The sequence below is a fragment of the Crinia signifera genome, chromosome 11 (assembly GCF_055691185.1).
Source record: "Crinia signifera chromosome 11, ASM5569118v1, whole genome shotgun sequence".
In the NCBI taxonomy this organism is placed as follows: Eukaryota; Metazoa; Chordata; class Amphibia; order Anura; family Myobatrachidae; genus Crinia; species Crinia signifera.
In genome coordinates this window covers 108,969,551-108,984,070 of record NC_139227.1, presented here as the reverse complement: position 1 = coordinate 108,984,070, position 14,520 = coordinate 108,969,551, and the positions used below count along the sequence as shown (strand labels likewise).

At 47.8% G+C, this 14,520-nt stretch overlaps 1 protein-coding gene across 6 annotated transcripts in view; it reads right to left on the bottom strand.

The window, feature by feature from the left end:
- The window catches only part of ANO3 (anoctamin 3), a 347,490-nt gene that overhangs the window by 34,497 nt on the left and 298,473 nt on the right, over positions 1-14,520 (bottom strand). For all 6 annotated transcript variants that reach the window (XM_083164196.1, XM_083164191.1, XM_083164192.1 and 3 more), the window contains one exon: positions 467-549. In XM_083164196.1, coding sequence (XP_083020322.1) covers positions 467-549 — 83 coding nt within the window. The remainder of the gene's footprint in view (positions 1-466; positions 550-14,520) is intronic.

Below are 14,520 nucleotides of genomic sequence, written 5' to 3'. Positions count from 1 at the left end.
AAAGTAATACACTAATATTAATCACATGTTAGTCCAGGGTTGTCTGGTTTCACACTAAGCAAAATCCCGGGTGGCTCCTCACACACGTTCAATAACCCAGGATTTTCCATCTGGTGTGAAAGGGGTTTCAGAAAACCAGCAATATTTAACTTAGTCTTAAAGGATCCTTTAACATATCCCAGGTCCGGCAGTTGCCAGAAATTAACCTGGGATCTACCCAAGATATGGTGCAGTGCAAAGGGGTGACCCAGATAGATATGGCCCTGGACCCATGTCAGCATAAGAAGAGCCGGCGCTTGGAGATCATCGGCATGTGGTGTCATCGCCAACCGCGGAATAAGCTCGGTGAAAGGGGTCCCAGCCGTGTCATATATGGGTTGGACACGTGAACATAGGTGCAACCATGAACTTCTGATCTTAAAGGGGTGAAAGAGGTCTAAACAAGAACTCTGTGGTGATCTTCTACCTCTTCATCTTCCCAGTCAATGAGATCCCAATCATAGGTGAGCACAGCTCTCCGCCTCTTCCAGAATTCAAGGAAGACTGTAGCTGAAAAGATAAGATGCCGTAAGTCCAATATACATATTACCATGGCCTCACACATTATCTATCTATCTATCTATCTATCTATCTATCTATCTATCTATCTATCTAGAGTTGAAATAATTCAGAGGTTGACTCAGTAAGACCCGATGGCCAGAAATGGCCGCCTGTTTGTAACTATGCAAACAAATTAGAGCAAACAAAGAAAAGTGTAAAGTGAAGGGATAGCGCTCCTAGCTAACTATAGGACAAGATAATGACAATGGGCCTTATTCTGATCGGTGCGGCCAGATCCGAATATGCGGCCAGGACCGTGCGTGCGAAACCCCGCCTTCCATACAGATCGCCAACTCCGTCCGTACGCGGTAAGAAGCTGGCCGAACGGACCGCACGTGTATTTTTCACGGAATACGCCTTCTCCATCTCAGGGAACCTCCCCCATCATTAGATGGTCGCAGACCGAGTGGTTCACCAGCTCCCACAACCTCAGACCACACGGACATTTTTCCGTGCAAAAGCAGGGATCTGGGGGGGCAGCTGACATCCGGCGATATCATATGTCCGCCCCCTACATGTGCGTCACGACTGCATTACCATACGTACGCCCAGCGTTTGCATGGGAACGCCCATGAAACGCGGGGCGTATGCATATGGTAATGAGCCCAAATAGCCCTTCACGCCCCTCTCCACCCCCTGTTCGGAGTGTTCACATTTCATGCAGGATTTGGCCGTACGCCCCGCTCGCACATGTGCAGAGACGCCTCTGCACATGCGCAGACACAAAACATCGGCGGCACGAACGCACGCGGATATTACCGCACCAACCAGAATATGGGCCAATGTGATGATAAAACAAACATAGTAAAATACTCAGGTGTTATGGGTTGTTCAATGATCCAAAATTGTCATGGACGGGTGTGGTACAGGGTTCCGACAGTCGGGATCCCCACAGTCATTAGCCCGAAGTCGGGATCCCGACTGGCCAGACTCAGACAGCGTGGCAAGCGCAACAAAACCCCTTACGGGGGCTGTCACCACACTGCGGGCACAGTGGCTCAATACACTCGCCACCTATTCTATTCTCCCTCGTGGGGGTCGTGGACACCCACGAGGGAGAATAGCCGGTGGCCGCCGGGAACCCATGCTTCGGTATTTTAAGTCGGGATCCTGACGTCAGGTAAATGACTGTCGGGATCCCGACGGTCGGGATCCTGTCTGGCACCCGTCATGGACAATAGCACTTAAGGTCTCAAGAATGCAGTGTCTCCCCTATTGCATATGACAAGGGGAGAGAATAGAAACCGACATGGTGCAGGTCAATAAAATAAAACAAATTTTAATATGGACATTGCACTTACAATGAAGTGACTTGTAATAAAAGCACAAGACAAATGGTCCCAGGCAAACAGCTGGCAGGTAGATGTTATGGGGTCCACAGCTACTGTCCCTCAGTCAGTGATCACAGCCAGCACAGCGTCCACACAGAGTGCCACAGGTCCAAGACAGTACAGGCTTAACACGTTTCGGGCATTTCCTTCATCTGTCGCTGTGCTGCCTGGGATCCCTGACTGGAGATCCTGTCTGGACTGAGGGACTGTAGCTGTACACCTGAGATTATGGACCTTATTCAGGTTCACATCGGTCCCTTCTTTTGCACATGCACAGACGCATTTCTGCGCATGTGCAGATGCAGGGTGCGTGTGGCGATGGTGAACAAACTGTTCACCGGGCGCACGGACCCAACATTGCGGGTGGGAGGATTGTGGCGGGCCGGGGGGCTCACCCATGGGAACGGACAGTGTTTCATGGTGACGTGGGCACCGGGGGCAGGTAGCTGATATCACCGGATGTAAGCTGCCCGCCCACTTCCTTCAGAATGCCCACGCACGTCTAATGTTACCTCAGAGCAACCTTAGATGTGCGTGTGCCTTCCACGTCAGTGCCCATCGAATGATGTGTGTATCCCCCGCACAGATGTTTATGTTAAATATCCATCTGCAGCCAGTGTGAGCGAACACACGCTGTAAGGGGGGAAGGGCAGTGCGGCCTGGCATTTGCCGGGCAGGGTTTGGTGGACTCACAAGGCTGTGAATTTGCAGCCTTGCGAATCAACCAGAATAACCCCCTATAACTGTGACTGCACAGGACGCATGTCTGGTGTGACTTGGGAGCATGCACAGTTGCAAAACTAGCTCTACTAAGTCCGACATCAGCAGTGCGGCTGCCTTCTTCAGAGTTTAGGACCTTATTGGAAGTTACTGTCAATATCCATAGAACGTCAGCATTTTACATACAGTAATAAACCCAGCTCTGTAGAGAGAGGAATGTTTTATGTGACTGTAAAGGTGCCCATATACTGAGGGGATTTGGTCCGATTTCGGACGATTGCGATTCGGCCCAAATCGCCTCTCCCTAACATGCAGTAGGGTCCGATTTGTGGTACCGTGTGCATCGGACCCGACCAGGTGGTCAAACCGGCTGGCCATCCGACCACCCGTTCTGGGACCTCCCTCCAGGCGGCGAGGCGGGCGGGAAGCAGGGACACATGCGATCCATCACAACAGGGTATCGGGTGTCCGAACACTGCTGCGAGGCGTTGCAGCAGTGTATGGGCACCTTAACACTTTTTACCTGTCACTGCTGGCCGCTGTATAACAGAGCAGTCGCAGGTCATGCAGGGGAATGGACTACTGCTGCTCCATGGCCCTCCCCAGCCCAGCACCCAGCTGAGAAGGGAGGACTGTTGTAAGAAGTGTCACTGGGTGGGGCAGGATCCACCTCTGTATCTATCTGCACATTCATTCAGTATTTGATGCAATGGTTCTGGTGCTGACTGGTACAACATGGCTGTCCTCTAACCAAGATAGTCCAACAAAGTCTAGCCTGGCAACCCCAGGTGACAAAATGTGGAGTAATCCAACAATATCTAAACAACCCATCTTACAAAATTTAAGAACATAAGAAACAACTTACAGCACTTTAAAATGCATAAAACAAATGCCAATAAATCAAATCATTGTTGGTGGAGAGGGAATAATAATAAAAATGAAAAAAAAAAAAAATCCTAATATGCCAGATTGCCAGATCATATAAGGAAATGCTATGATCAGGGACATAGGCCCTCATTCAGTAGGGTTCGGAATGGTTAAAATGACCTCTGCAGTTTAGCATGTGCGATCCTTAGCCATGCCATTTTTGAAGGCGGTATGTACCAACCGCTGCGTTCATACCACCTCCTGTCTGCATACCACCCCTGGCATGTATGCCATCCCCTGCCTGCATATCACCCCCTGCCATCGTAGTTCTAGATGAACATTTCCACCATCGATCACAATGTTTATCTGCGACTACAAGCCTGATTACTGTAACTCAGACCTTAATCAGTGCTGCAGTTTTAGGGATTATTGAGGCCAAGGCAACTGCGAATGTGATGCAGTCCTAGGCCTTGCTGTGTCTGGGAAAAGGATTGACAGGCCATTATTTTCCCGAATGCCTCCACCCCTGTCCCTTCCCGTAAACACTTCTACCTGTCAATCAGGCAGAGGTATTCTCATTTTTTGAGATGCAATTGGAAAACCCAGGGCCGGCGCCACCACTAGGCAGCCTTAGGCATTTGCCTAGGGCGCCGGCCGCTGGAGGGCGACAGTTTGGAGCTGGGTCCCCCCACCCCCATCACCCAGCAAGCAGTCCCATCCCCGGGGAGTGTCGTGGCGTGGCGACCTGCATCACCCGGCAAGCTTCCCCCCCCCCCCCCCCTGGAAAGTCACAGCACCGGACCCAGCAACCCCCCTCCCCTCCCTGGGGAGCGTTGCAGCGGCTAGCGCCGCATTGCACGGCAAGCGCCCCCCCGGAACGGCTCGCCGCATCGCTGGACCCGGCAAGCCGCCCCCCCCCCTCCCTGGGGAGTGTCGCTGCGGCGGCCAGCTTCGCACGGGTAAGTGATTGAGCACCGGGGCGCCCCCCCCTCCCTGCCTGGGGAGCGTTGCAGCGGCTAGCGCCGCATTGCACGGCAAGCGCCCCCCCCCCCGGAACGGCTCGCCGCATCGCTGGACCCGGCAAGCCGCCCCCCCCCCCCTCCCTGGGGAGTGTCGCTGCGGCGGCCAGCATTGCACGGGTAAGTGATTGAGCACCGGGGCGCCCCCCCCTCCCTGCCTGGGGCGCTCCGGTGCCTAGCACCGGCCCTGGGAGAACCTATTGTGCACATGCGCAGAATGGGTAATGCGTTTGCAGTTTTCCGTTAATTGGGAAAATACTCTAATGATCACCTACTGTGTATGAATTCTGCCCATTGTGCTCTGTGCTACACGGAAGAGGGGAGAATTCTCTGAATACTAAGGAAATACGTTATTTCCTAAGATTTTTAACAGGCGTTGTCTGCAAGCAATTCAGATTCTGGGCCTAATTCAGACCTGAGCGCACAGCTGCGAATTCCCAGGCCAGTCGATTATTGATAGACTGCGCATAAGTACGGCCTGTAGGACGCATGCAAGAGGCCGTCCGGCAATGTAATCCTGCTACTTTTTTTTATCACTTGTGGGGCGGGAATTGACTCTGGTAGGGTGGTGTATACCTGATCGCAGGGCCCCAAAAATGAGCAGCACAGCGATCAGGTCTGAATTAGGGTATCCGGTCAACAATGTCTAAGTCAACAGTCACTAGGTTAACCAATAATGGTCAGCAGTGACTAGGTTAACACCTGGAAATTGTTAACATTCCAAAGGTTAGGCATTGACAGAAGGTCGGGACAAGCTTAAGTTCGACATGGACATGGTTGAAACTCAAAGGGTCGACACTTCACTTTTTTGGGTGTAGACCAACTTAGTTCATACTTTACTTTCCAAGTGGACATAGAGTGAGAATATAAGAGTGCGCCCAACAAGGCACCGTGGCCGAGGCATGACCAGCATAAAGAGCCACGTGAAGGGACACGGAACACTTATACGGTGTCCATGTTGCCTAATTTTGACATAGACATCATAAAATGTGAAAAACTCATGTTGACCTTTTTAGACTATCAACCATGACCATGCGGACCTTAAGTTTGTGTTGACCTTCTGGCAATGTTGACCTACAATATGTCAACCAGTTTCAGGTTTGGACCTATTCACTGTCGATCATTAGTGGTTGACCTACTGTACTGACTGTTGACCCACGGTACCGTAACCCTGAATTAGGCCCCTCAGACACACAACAAATTCCATGAAACCGATCGGAGCAAGAGAGCAATGTAGCTTTGTAAAGGCCCCCATACACTACAGCAAATTGGGCTGGTTCCACCCATTCCCAATGGATTGAGCCAAGGAATCGGGCCACATCAGATGTGTTTGATGTCCCATCGGGACCGATGCGTGGTAATGTGCACATGAGACCTGAATTGGCATGCAGGTCCGACCTCCGACCCCACTCCCGGCAGCGGGAAACAGGGGTCACATGCGATTCATCACATGTGAAAGGACCGCAGCTCACAGGTGATCGGCTGGCCATACACTGCTGCGATACATAGCAGTAGGGTATGGCCAGCTTAGTTACCTGTTGTTTTATTAATGTGATGTAGATGCCCAATACGAGTGATGAAGACGCTCGATGCGGTTGAATTACCCGGAACACTGAGGGGTTATTTGTCATGACATGAGCAACAGTGTATGAGGACACATCTGTAACATTCGTTATCCAACGGCTGCAAATAAAATAACAAAGGCTTATGGCTTGTTAGCTCTTGTGTTCCATACCCAAACAAAGACTTAGTGGAACCTGTTCTTCAAGTTCTCCTTTATGTAGTAACAGACAATTTGTTGCTTGAAATGAAAGTAACTGAGTGAAACAAGAATTGTAGTTATAAAAACAGCACTGAACTAATTATTTCTTACAATGGTCCAGTATCATTAACATAGTGACCCGAATTGCAGACATAGAAATACATTGCAAAGACCAGGTCTAATCAACTGGAATACAAACAGGACACACACACACACACTCAAATTTGTTCATCAATCTTGATGATCAAATTATTTTTCTTTAGCTTTTTATTGGCAGATATAGACCCAGACACCTTTATTGAGTGAATAGTTCTTAGTCAAGTCTATTGATATGACTTTTTATCCATATTTTTAATATGGTATTATTACTGTACATTACTTGCCTACTCATGGGTTTTCCAGCAGTCCCCCACACCCACAGAAGAGGCTGCACCTCCCACATCTCACACTCCTCCTAGTGAAGCAGGCACGATAAGATGAATAACAGTAGAAACCCAGAGCTGAGTGGAGGTGGAGGGGGGTGGTGGTGGAGGTGGTGGGGGGGGGGGGGGGTTTCAAAGATGCAAATCTGCATCAGTTAGCCATGCACCATACCCACGGATCCACAATTTGTGCCATTTTGGAGGCGTGACCTAGTAATGTTCAGCCTGGTCACACCCCCCTCGGTGTCTCTCCTCACTGGCCTTCTCTTGGAGAGAAGAGTTTAAAGTAGACAAGTAAAGATTATTATTCTATGAATTAAAGGTACAGAAGTATAATTTAGAAAAATAAAGGTTAAAATGAAAAGTGTAAAAAAAATTATGCACAAAATTACTATATTCAAATGGTAATGCATGAATGTAGAACTTCGTTATACCCTTTGTAGTGAGTCCTTGTCTTGTATACCTTTATATTGTACACTGTAATGAAGTCTGTGCTTTTTATATCCAGCAAGAAAAACTATTGTACAAAAAAAAAGCAATATGGAAGAATTCACAATAGCCAAACATCACAGAGGTACTGTAGATCGCCCAATTAATGGCCGATTCATCTAACTAACGGGCCTGTTACACATGCAGAAATAGCTTGTTTACACAATATAATGGGCCTAATATTCAGTACATTCTGAAGACTGAACATTTTGCGAGTTTGCTTCCGAGAATCAACCACTTTATCCGATTGGTGTTTACTCCAGATGCCTTGATCCTTCCTGTGGGGAGGAGTTCTGAGTTTGCAAAGAGGGATCAGAGCAGATCCCTCTGCAACACAGAAGGGCGTGGGTGGGTAGATGGAATAAGCATTTATTATGATTGAAAACTTTAGGAGACTAAGCTATAAGTTATTTGCTAAGCTATACATTTAATTGATAAATTATGATGAACACAGATTTCCTTTTTATTTTACAATTTTTATTTATTTCAATTTATTTCAACAACAAAGTAAGTCCAGGAGAAAGCACCCAAATTCATGGTATCTTTCAGTGGGGGCTCGGCATTAATATGTAGCAGCTATGTTCTCAAGGCCCAACCCCCACAGAGTAATGCGGCAAATTGCCAGGATGATGAGAACCACATTGCAAATGCTGCCGCCTCCTCTAGATATAGTCCCAAATGAAGACAAATATAGTGTCACATCCACCATGGCGTTTACCCAAAGACCCCTGTGTCATGCTTAGCCCTGGACCCTCTGGGTACATTAAAAGCCTGGCGCTCACCTCTGCTCATGTCTCTGGCTCACAGGGCTACATATGGCCGGGATGTCACCGCGTGGTGACACCGGTGTATTGTGCTCCAGTGCCATGCAGGGTGTGTGTGGCGTACCGCCATGTGTGTTTGTGCCTGGTCAGCATCTGAGTGAAGGCCGGGGATTGCGCAGCTGCGTATCATCAGGGCCGGCTGGAATCCGTCGCCCTCTATGGCGGGCGCCATCTTCTTGGTTTGCCTAGCCTCTCCTGCACGGCTCCGCCTCACTTCCTGATTGCCTGACCAATCCCGGCACAGCTCGCCTGGTAAGTACTGACTGCTTAGGCTAGTTCGGCAGTCAGTTCAATGATGTCCACCCTGCAGCATCATTGCTCCCATCTGGCTCTGTAGTACTCGCTACGCTCCTGAGCTTACTTGCTCCAACCTGGCTCTGTAGTCCTCACTACAATCCGAACTTCTCCCGGAAGAGATCCTGCTGGCCGTTCACTACTTCACATACCATCGGACTCTGCTTACCGCCAATGTGGACATGCAAGGTCAGGCTCTCCTAAGGGGTCTCACCTTGCTACACTCCCGACGGTTACTTCCACGGTTACCTCTGGCAGCAGCCACTGTCTCACTCAGCAAAGGACAACTCTTCTTCGTCATTCTTCATTTACCAATATTCTTCAAACAACCATCCAATCCTCCATTCTTCAAGCAACCATCCAATTCTCCAATCATTCAATCCTCCAGTCATCCAATCTCTCAATCTTCAACCAATCATCCAATCTCTCAATCTTCAACCAATCATCCAATCTCTCAATCTTCAACCAATCATCCAATCTCTCAATCTTCAACCAATAATCCAATATCTCAATCTTCAATCATTTATCCAATCTTCCAATTTGCAATACAATCTTCATTCGTTCTCCAACCCATCCAATCTTCAATTCCTTCTACAATCTAAAGACTTTTATTCAAGTTCCACTCTTCAAGTATATTGCAATATTCTTCAAGGACCAAGCTTCATCATGTATTACAATAACTTACTGGACAATTGACTTTATATTTGCATGCCTGCCATATCCCAGTTATACCATCATTATCACTGTTTGCAATATCTTTATTAAATTCATTATATTTTATCTTCATTGTTTCCTCTACTCTGTCATGGACACATCCTCAAATGATAAAGCACTCAGCTTACGATATTCTACAGCTGGTGCTTTTACGTGCGTGTCATATAGGGCGGTATTCAATGAGCCTGATTCGCCATGTTTTTATGGCGAATTTGTGCTGTTTGGCGAATTTTTGACTAAAACGGTGAATCACCCTACTCAATGACCAGATGGCGAATACATTTGAAGGTTTTTTTCGCCATGATTCACCGAGTAGCAATCGCTATCTTTTTATGGTGAAGTGGAATGTGAACTTTTAAAATAAAGTGTTTTGTTTTTTACATTTGGTGCCAAAAAATCAGGAATTTTATTCTGAGGAGGGGCATGCTATTTTTATTCATGTGCTGTAAGTATACCCGGTCCCCTGCTTGCACTCCCGGGGGGCAGCCTGTGCTGCCTGGCACCCGGGGAGCCCACCTCCTCCCCACATACGCTCTGGGGCAGGCAGAGAGACTTTCATCTCCCTGCCTGCCACCGTCCTCAGGCTCCCTGCGGCATTCGCCGCAGGAGCTCATATTCGCCGGTCAGGGGCAGCGAGCCCCTGACTCGTTGAATACCCAAGCCGGCGAGGCTCCGGAACGTGGCAAATGTGCAGCGAATCCTAAACAGGATTCGCTGCACCTCGCCGGTATTCACATTGAATACCGCCCATAGTGTGAACAATCCACACATCTACTGAGAACACTGAATGCACATTCCACACCAATTTTACTGTACACTTAAATATTAATATGGGATAGACATATGAATATCCTTACAAAGAATTAAGGTTCAAAAAGGTTGAGAATGCCTAAAGAAAAAATAAAGGGTCAGACTAGATGATCTTATCTGCAGTCACATTATGGGCCAGATGTATCAAGCTTCAAAAAGTGGAGAGTGATAATTAACCAACCAATCAGCTCCCACCTGTCATTTTTCCAACCCAGCCTGTAACATTGCAATTTTCCATTGTATCACTTTTTGAAGCATGATAAACCTGGCCCCCTTCTATGTTGATATTGATTTTCTCTCAAATCAGATTAATGTCTGAATACATAGGTGAAGTAATTATTAGTAGCACTTATGTAATTCTGTAACCATAAAAAGATATTATACATAAGCGCATGGAAATAGATTGTAGTTTGCTGCAGCAATCTTTCGTTCAGTCCTGTACGCCCATGTAATTGGCATGACTTGTGAAAGTGTCTTAAGATTTAAGTTCACAAACTGTATTTGTCATGCATGATACGTACTGTATATAGTAAGACAACTGGATATGATGTAATTAACAACTCATAACATTTTTGTAATCAAAACGTGTCCTGTGGCAGTGGGCGGGGTCTGGGGAGCAGCAAAACCAGTGTTTAAAATTCATGGCTAGGATAGAATTTAGGCAGGAAAGTAATTATATTATAGAATTAATAGTACAGTATACTCCTCATACACGGATGCAGGAGGAAGCCTACATAGCCGATCACAGATGTCATACTATACTCCTCATACACGGATGCAGGAGGAAGCCTACATAGCCGATCACAGATGTCATACTATACTCCTCATACACGGATGCAGGAGGAAGCCTACATAGCCAATCACAGATGTCATACTATACTCCTCATACACTGATGCAGGAGGAAGCCTACATAGCCGATCACAGATGCATTACTATTCTCCTCATACAGTGATGCAGGAGGAAGCCTACATAACCGATCACAGATGTCATACTATACTCCTCATACACTGATGCAGGAGGAAGCCTACATAGCCAATCACAGATGTATTACTATACTCCTCATACAGTGATGCAGGAGGAAGACTACATAAACGATTACAGATGTCATACTATACTCCTCATACAGTGATGCAGTAGGAAGCCTACATAACCGATTACAGATGTCATACTATATTCCTCATACAGTGATGCAGTAGGAAGCCTACATAACCGATTACAGATGTCATACTATACTCTTCATACAGTGATGCAGTAGGAAGCCTACATAACCGATCACAGATGTCATACTATACCATACCCTCCAAGATTTGAAGGGTGGAAATCGGTACAACCACAGGAAGGGGGTGTGGTCACGGGTAAAGGGGTGTGTCCACACCCCTTTTCTATACTTTTGATGGACAGTTTTGCTGATTTTTAATTATGTGTATATAAAATGTAAACCAATGGTTTATATTAAATTAACAGCAATGGTTTAATAATAATTGTAATTGTAAAAGTAATTGATTGAGGAATTCTGATCCTCCATCCAGTACCTGCCTGCTGCTGCTCCCCTCTCCCGATTTTGCATGCTGCACTATGGGAAGCGCCAGTTCCCGGCTAGGGCTCTGTTTCAAGGGGACCAAACTATCTGGCTGTTGCAGTTGCTGCTATAACACACGCAGCCACCTGGACATTGCGGGGAGTGACGGAAAGCAGCCTAAGCCAACTCTATGTCTGCTGCGGGGTTAATGATCCCCCTGGTAACCGGTTCAGCCAATCGGCAACCTTAAAGAGTAGGGGATTGACGGTGGCTCAGCCTGTCAGGGATCATATACTGCTGTAGGGGAGATGCAGCTACTTCCTGTTGCCAGGTGTGTGGCTGCTAATATACTCAGAGACACAGTACAGCCATTTTGGTGTGGTCTGCAGACGGCGAGAGAGATAAAAATCGGTACAATCGGTACAGGGAGATTTAGCCGGTACAGACCATTAAAAAACAGTACTGTACCGGCTAAATCGGTACAGTTGGAGGCTATGCTATACTCCTCATACAGATGGGTTCGTCCCCTTCTCGCCATCGATATGGCGCTGGCGGGGGATGGCGGCTGGCGTCGCCAGCGCCATCCCCTGCCAGGATGGGACCTGCTTAATCTGTACACTGATGCAGGAGGAAGCCTACATAACTGATCACAGATGTCATACTATACTCCTCATACAGCATACCATAAACATCTGAAGGGCAGAAATCGGTACACATGCAAAAGGGGGCGTGGTCACAGGCAAAAGGGGCGTGGTCACATCCACTTTCCGAATGTGTATTGGGCATTGGACACTTTTTGTTTTACATATTTACAGTTATTTACATAGATCAGGCACCTGGGGCAAAAGAATTACATATTATTGTCACCCTAAGTTAAGGGACTGATGGGCAATCATTAACTTTTAATGTATAATTAACTTAAGTGTACCTCAGTTTGAGTTGACTCTAATACTGCTGCGACCGGCGGCTCTGAATCCAGTTCCAGACTTGGCTCTGCTGTACAGCATCGCACAGCTTCCAGCATCCAGATATATCAACGGCGCATGCGCCGAGCGTCCTTTACTGCATCCTAGACAGCGACAGCGGTTTTAATAGTTTTGAATTAAGTGAGCCCGAGAACTAAGTATTCTAATTATACAAAGCAGTTTAAATAACATAAGATACAGGTCGATACAATGGCTGTGCGTTCCAGGATGGTGATACGCTCAAGCCAGAGCCGAGAATCCACCCCTCCCACTGACATGATGTCAGAAGGAGGAGGAAAGGCAAGAGTTGGACGGGCAGCACTAACAAGCCGCGACAACAAGAAGTGAAGCGGCAACAGCGTGTGTGCGTTCCACTGCAGGTGGAACGCACGCCGAAAGAGCTGTAATGTTTTAACATGTTTTATTATTAAGCTGGTTGCCGTGACCGGACCGCAAGGCCCCACGGGACGGGGAATGGGTGCTGCTGCATTGCTAGAATTTCCTTTTAACACCACCGCTGGGCAGGATCCGACCAGCGCAGCCACCGCAAATCGTCAGAAATCGGTACATTCGGTACATCTATTTTTAGCCGGTACAGACCGTTAAAAAACGTTACTTTACCGGCTAAATCGGTACAGTTGGAGGGTATGATACAGTGATGATGTAACAACTATGATGTAACAGTGTAATGTGGGCTAGGTGACATGAGGGAGATTGATAGACTAATGAGGGAGAGAGATTGCTGCTATCAATCTCCATCATGTCACCTAGCCCACATTACACTGTTACATCATAGTTACCTCCCCTCCTGCATTCTGCAGGAGACTCCCTGACATAGCCGCAATCTCCCTCTCTCCCTCATTAGTCTAGCAATCTCCCTCATCACCTAGCCCACATTACACTGTTACATCATAGTTACCTCCCCTCCTGCATTTTGCAGGAGACTCCCTGACACAGCAGCAATCTCTCTCTCTCCCTCATTAGTCTAGAAATCTCCCTCATGTCACCTAGCCAGCATTACACTGTTACATCACAGTTACCTCCCCTCCTGCATTCTGCAGGAGACTCCCTGACATAGCAGCAATCTCCCTCATTAGTCTAGCAATCTCCCTCATGTCACATAGCCCACATTACACTGTTACATCATAGTTACCTCCCCTCCTGCATTTTGCAGGAAACTCCCTGACACAGCAGCAATCTCCCTCTCTCCCTCATTAGTCTAGCAATCTCCCCCATGTCACCTAGCCAACATTACACTGTTACATCATAGTTACCACCCCTGTTTGTAATGTGGGCTAGGTGACATTCTGCAGAAGACTCTCTGACATCTGGTTGGAATCCGGCTCATAGTACCTTCCCTTTATTTAGAGTAACCTGTCAGAATCAGCTACGTTCCCCACCTTTGTCTATTATTGTACTTGACTTCGTCATCTGGAAATCTGACAGTAATTATACATGGACATTTGAACTATTTACCTCTTTCAGGTAGCATTACGCCCTGCTACAGCACTTGCTCTGGAGTGTGGACGCAACTTGCAAATCATAGTTCTTATTTGCATTTAATGCACAAATATGTACTAGTGTACACAGTCTGTGTTCCCAGCCTCCCCAGTGTCAGTTACGAGTGCACCTGTGGGTGACCTGGAAAATGTGAACTGTGTGCAGGGCCGCCACTAGTAATGTTGGGGCCTGGGACTGACCTTCAGCCCGGACCCCCAGTGGCACCCCCCCTCGCGTGCGCCGGCACCCCCCCACCACGCCTCCCCCTCCTAATTACTATTACTTACCAGCGGTGGCGCAGCAATTTTTCCCTCCGGGGCTCGGAGCACTCACTGCACAGTGCAGCCTGCAGAGCGCCGAGCCCCTCTGTATCCTAGGCTCGGTGCTCTGCAGGCTGCACTGTGTATTGTGCTGGGTGGGGGAATTTGTGCGGGTGGTGCCATGCCACTGTGGGCAGCTGCCTGGGCCCAGGGCAGCTGTACCCCTGGCACCCCCCTGTTGGCTGCCCTGACTGTGTGGGGTACTGAGGACCGAATTTGAGAACCACTGGTGTAGAGTATTATTTCCAGTCTAACCTCTATGGCGACCATTACCCTTTATTAACACAAAACGTTGACAAATGTGACTGCTCCTGTCACATGATAGAGATCGGAGAAACTATGAATCACGTGTTAAGTGCAGAC